The following is a 4,903-nucleotide window of genomic DNA, read 5'->3' on the forward strand; positions in this document are numbered from 1 at the left end:
TGTCAGCTGAGAAGTCTTATCTATGTTTGTCCTTGAGTGTGGTGATTCACACTAGCTGCAAGCTTATGTGCTTATGTGAATGGATGGTAAATTAGTTGTGCGGAGTTGCTGAAATGCCTTTTGTGTTTTCACAGGTGGAATATTGTGATATGCATTTTGTGTATGGATTTTGCAGTGGCAATGCACGTGCTGCTGTCGAAGAATGCCAATGGATCGACGGATTCCATCTCGAAGTGTATTTATGTGAATTCACCACACATTGTGTGATACTGGTTCTCTTCCGAGTGTTTCTGTGCACTCTGAAAGGGAGGATGTACAAATGAGAAACACACGAGAGAACATTTTGAGATGATTCAGAGAAGTCTGCATCTGTCCACTCATAGAATGGCCTCTCGCATCGACATATCACACATGCAGGTGTGGCGAACTTTACATGATGAAGAGTTGTATCCTTACCATGATCAAAGGGTACAACATCTGGAACCAGGCGACCATGCTCAGCGTATGGATTTCTGCCACTGGATAAAAGCTCATCCCAAACTGTTAAGCGTCATTTTATTCAGTGAGGGGGCGTCTTTTACCCTGGACAGTGTAAATAATTTACGAAATGTGCATAGGTGGTCCCATAATAATCCACATGAGATAATGGTAACGAAATTCCAAAAGAGATTTTCTGTAAATGTATGGTGTGGTGTGCTTGGGAACAGGTTGTTCGGACCTTTTGTATTTCACAAAAATTTAACTGGAAACATGTATGAAGCCTTCCTGAGGAGTGAGTTACCATGTTTGTTGGAAGACACTGCGGCTGGCGGAGGACACTTTGAACAATTAGTATAAAGCAGGTACTGTATTTTAGTAGTTATGTAGTCAGCTCATACCAGAATGCACAGTCAGCCATGTTAAGTCAGCGCTTGCCATGCATGTGTTATGTATAATGCTTGGAAACCTAAGGACAACTATGACATCTGCGAGTTTTTTTGTAGTTCAATTTTATGGCTTCATGTCACTCACAAGTTAGTTTGATGTTACGTACATTATTAACATTACAGAAACCACACATTCCTGCCAGTTTTAATATGTACTTGCTAATCAACAAGTGTGTAACACCTGTCAAAGTTTCACACTTCTCAGGCTATTATCTCCATAACCGTTCAACTTTGGACATAGGTGTTTTGGGTTATGTCGGCATACTTTAACATAAGGAACACCCTCCTGAAGTCTGGCACATTCCTCCTGGGACACCCTGTATATGTGTGTGTGTGTTATGAGCTGCAGAATATTATTCATCCAGAAATAAGTATATTTTCTAAAGGAAACTTGGCAGAAATGTGAAATGTTGAGGTTCCATGGGATTTTGTTACGAGCAGATTTAATTTCGTTTGGTTGTTTGCTTTATTTAGAGTTTTTGTTTTTTCTAAATCCTGTCAATGTCACAAAACAACAGCATGTCTGAAAGCATAAATTATACCTAATATATATTCCACCTCACACTATGTGAAATCTTAACTATTGTAATCTACTGTAAACAATTTTAAGTATTGTAACTTTATTCTCTTATTGTAATCAGCCAATGTGCAGTAACTGACTTGTCCTATATCATGAAACAATGATCTATAGAGATGAAATAAATACATACATACATAAAAGACATCAGTCACATCCAGACTAATCAGTAATCAATGACAGGCCAGTAACCTGATATGCAGAATCTATCAAGTCTCAAAGCAAAAATATAGAGATGGAATTCCAGATCCTTCCTTAAAAATAAGGGAAACAGGCCAAAATGAAAAGATTCCATTTTGTAATTCATGGAACGGGTCAACTAAGTCTAGTGCTGATAAGGGTGGTGATGATGATGATGATGATGATGGCTGTTCCACGCATTACCTCAAGTTGCTGTTTGGACTGGCCATCAGGTCTACCACACACAGTAATGCAGAAGCCAGCATCTCATCCCCCACCTTATGATATACCAATGTGGTAATGCACTCACACACCATGGCTGCTCCAATAGCATTCTCTATTTGAAGCTTTACATTCTGCAATGTCTTTTGAATAAGCATATAAATATCCAAGCCAGGCTCTTGCAGATATCGTAGCAACCTTAAACAAATTATGAGACCTTATAAAATAAAGTACAATGACCATAAGCAATATTATCATTTCAAAACAGTCAGGATCACCTGATTATGGATATTTGCATCCATGGTGCATGTAGTCCTCGATATGCATATTCAAGTGGGAGTTTTCCATCCAAGATCTGATTCTGAATTTGTACTAATGCTGGCATTATGTCCATCACCACATCAGGTAAATCCTAATGAAAAGATTATTGCATTGGAGTACAGAGTGAAAGGAAAAAGCCAGACAAAGTAAATATATATGTTAGGGATATTGTGTGTGTGTGTGTGTGTATACAGCAGAGAATTTGATTGGCTGAGTAACTACCAATATTCAAAGAAAACCCTGCACCATGGAGTTAGTTATGCATCCAGGAGTATGTAATATACATGACTTAAATGAGTATTGAGTAATGCTGAACATACATATGTCTACTAACATACTCAGACCTATGGCCCTAAAGTTCTGACATAATTTATCCTCTTTCAAATGCCAACAGTCAAAGAACTCTGTAAGTGATGCAAGGTGCAGCATTTGTTCATGTACCTTCTGTCAGTTATTACAGATCAAGGGCTCTTTCATAGCTGCCATTTAAGGGCCTGCTATTAATCTGCAGTTGCCCCTTTTAGTAAAAAAAAAAAAAAATTCTCACCAAGGTATTATATATCTATATGAGAAAATTTTGCATTTGGTGAAACAAAATACTTTATTCTCAAAAATTATATTTTTTTCTCAGTATAAGACTTCAAGGAAAAAAAGTAATTCTTTTTTAAGTTAAGGATTGACAATATGCCTGAACGTTCATATACAGACCAGAATAAGACAATAAGTATTTGGTCCAAAGAGAATGTTGTGAGAACTTTTCAATTAAAATTAGTCAATATACTGAATTCTTATAAATGACAAAATGTAACTTGAAAATTTCAGATTTATTTTAGAAATTTATCAATCCACCTTATATTCTAAATGTTGGTAAATACTCTGCCTTAAGACATGATTTTTTGCCAACTGTACAACAGATATAAAGACCAAGAGTTAAGAATGGAAAATAAATTTTATAGTAATCATTAGACAATTCTTGCACTGAGAACACATAAAGTTTATCATAATTATTTCACTGCATGAAAAAAACACACACGCACACGCACACGCGCACACACACACACACACACACACACACACATGGTAGAGTCATTAAGTTTGTGGAATGTAGTTTTATTGCATCATATTACAAGGTATTCACATAAACTTATGCAGATCCACATTGGCCCTCAAAATAGTTGCCGTTGGCCACTATGCAAGTCTGCTGACATTGATATAGCTGTCAAAAACATTGCTGAAACATATTGCCAGTAAATTCCCGTATGATGCTTTGCGGCCATTCCACGAACTTATTGACTGTGGTAGTATATATATATATATATATATATCACATAAAGCATCTATTTTTCCTCACAACTAGAATGGCCTCTGTGGTCCATAGGTCAGCACAGGCTTCCCCCCAGAAGAAATACCGAGGTGGAGACAATGTGACGCTTTACCTACAAACTTCCCATATGCATTAAAAGAACGACCAGCTTTACTCATACTGTGATACTGACGTGTATCAGTATTCTTTTATTGATAGAATGGGTCAGATCAAGCACTTGGTACACACCAAATCACTTCAAAATTGGTTTGGGACTGCCACCAATTCCTCATACAACTGGCCAGACATAACAGAGTACAACTAATATGGGTGCCAGGTCATGAGGGTATTGTAAGGAATGAAACTGCAGATCAAATGGCAAGAACAGGATCTGAACAGCCGTTCATAGGACCTGAACCAGCTTGTGGCATCTCAATTGGAGTTGCCAAGAAAGCGATCAGGGACTGGGCTAAGAGAAATCACATAAAACACTGGGATTCCATAACTGGACTCAAACAGGCAAAAGGATTTATATCAGGACCCACTGCCAAAAGAACGAGGGACCTGTTAAGATTAAACAGAGATAAACTCAGATGGGTGGCAGGAATACTTACTGGACACTGCCACCTAAAAGGGCACCTTCTCAAACTGGGACTGACAGAGGACCCAACTTGTGAGAGGTGCCTACAAGATGAAGAATCAGCCACACACATCTTATGTGATTGTGAGGCTACAGCTTATTTAACACTTTGCAGACCACGTGCCCTTTAAAAGGTTTTTCCTTTTTAAACATTGCGGACTGGTGGCATATTATTATGACTTTAGGATGCGTTATGTTGAAACACACTGAATACTGCGTAATAAATCTTCGGAATGTAGCTAGGTATTCAGTAACTCGACCTGGCTTGCTAGGGTCCCTACTCCAAAAGAAAATAAACTTTGCCCCTTCCAGCTGTTTATGTACCAGACAGGAAGTTAGTAGAGGGGAATATGTTTCAAGGACAAAAGCGGTCAAGGCAAGCGATCTCTCTGACTTGTTTATGGAGCTACCTGAAGTGCCTTGTGGAGGAGTAGTGATTAGTGACTCAGACAGTGGAAGTGACAGGGGTCAACAAAGAATTGTGGGCACAGATAATAAAAGTGAAAGTTGCCTTGTGGCTTATAAATTGTGCCATTTTCAATTCATTTTTGGTTTACAAAAATCTAAAGCCTGATTCTAAATTGAAATACAAAGCATTTCTGATGAATGTGGCAAAGGCCTGGGCTACAGATCAGATGGTGGCGACAGAACCTGAGTCAGACAGACTTAGGGCGACCTAGCCCATGAACTCCCACCCCATGCAGGCCTCATGTGGACACCCCTGGGCGACTCTC

The 4,903-nt window shown here is 38.7% G+C and overlaps 1 protein-coding gene across 2 annotated transcripts in view; it reads right to left on the minus strand.

The window, feature by feature from the left end:
• LOC111866248 (AP-4 complex subunit epsilon-1) overlaps nt 1-4,903 on the minus strand; it is a 19,166-nt gene that overhangs the window by 7,095 nt on the left and 7,168 nt on the right. For both annotated transcript variants that reach the window (XM_023855024.2, XM_023855025.2), the window contains exons 5-6: nt 2,184-2,317; nt 1,888-2,103 (exon numbers count right to left, since the gene is read on the minus strand). In XM_023855024.2, coding sequence (XP_023710792.1) covers nt 1,888-2,103; nt 2,184-2,317 — 350 coding nt within the window. The remainder of the gene's footprint in view (nt 1-1,887; nt 2,104-2,183; nt 2,318-4,903) is intronic.

This window comes from Cryptotermes secundus, unplaced genomic scaffold (assembly GCF_002891405.2).
Source record: "Cryptotermes secundus unplaced genomic scaffold, Csec_1.0 scaffold940, whole genome shotgun sequence".
NCBI classification, from domain to species: Eukaryota; Metazoa; Arthropoda; class Insecta; order Blattodea; family Kalotermitidae; genus Cryptotermes; species Cryptotermes secundus.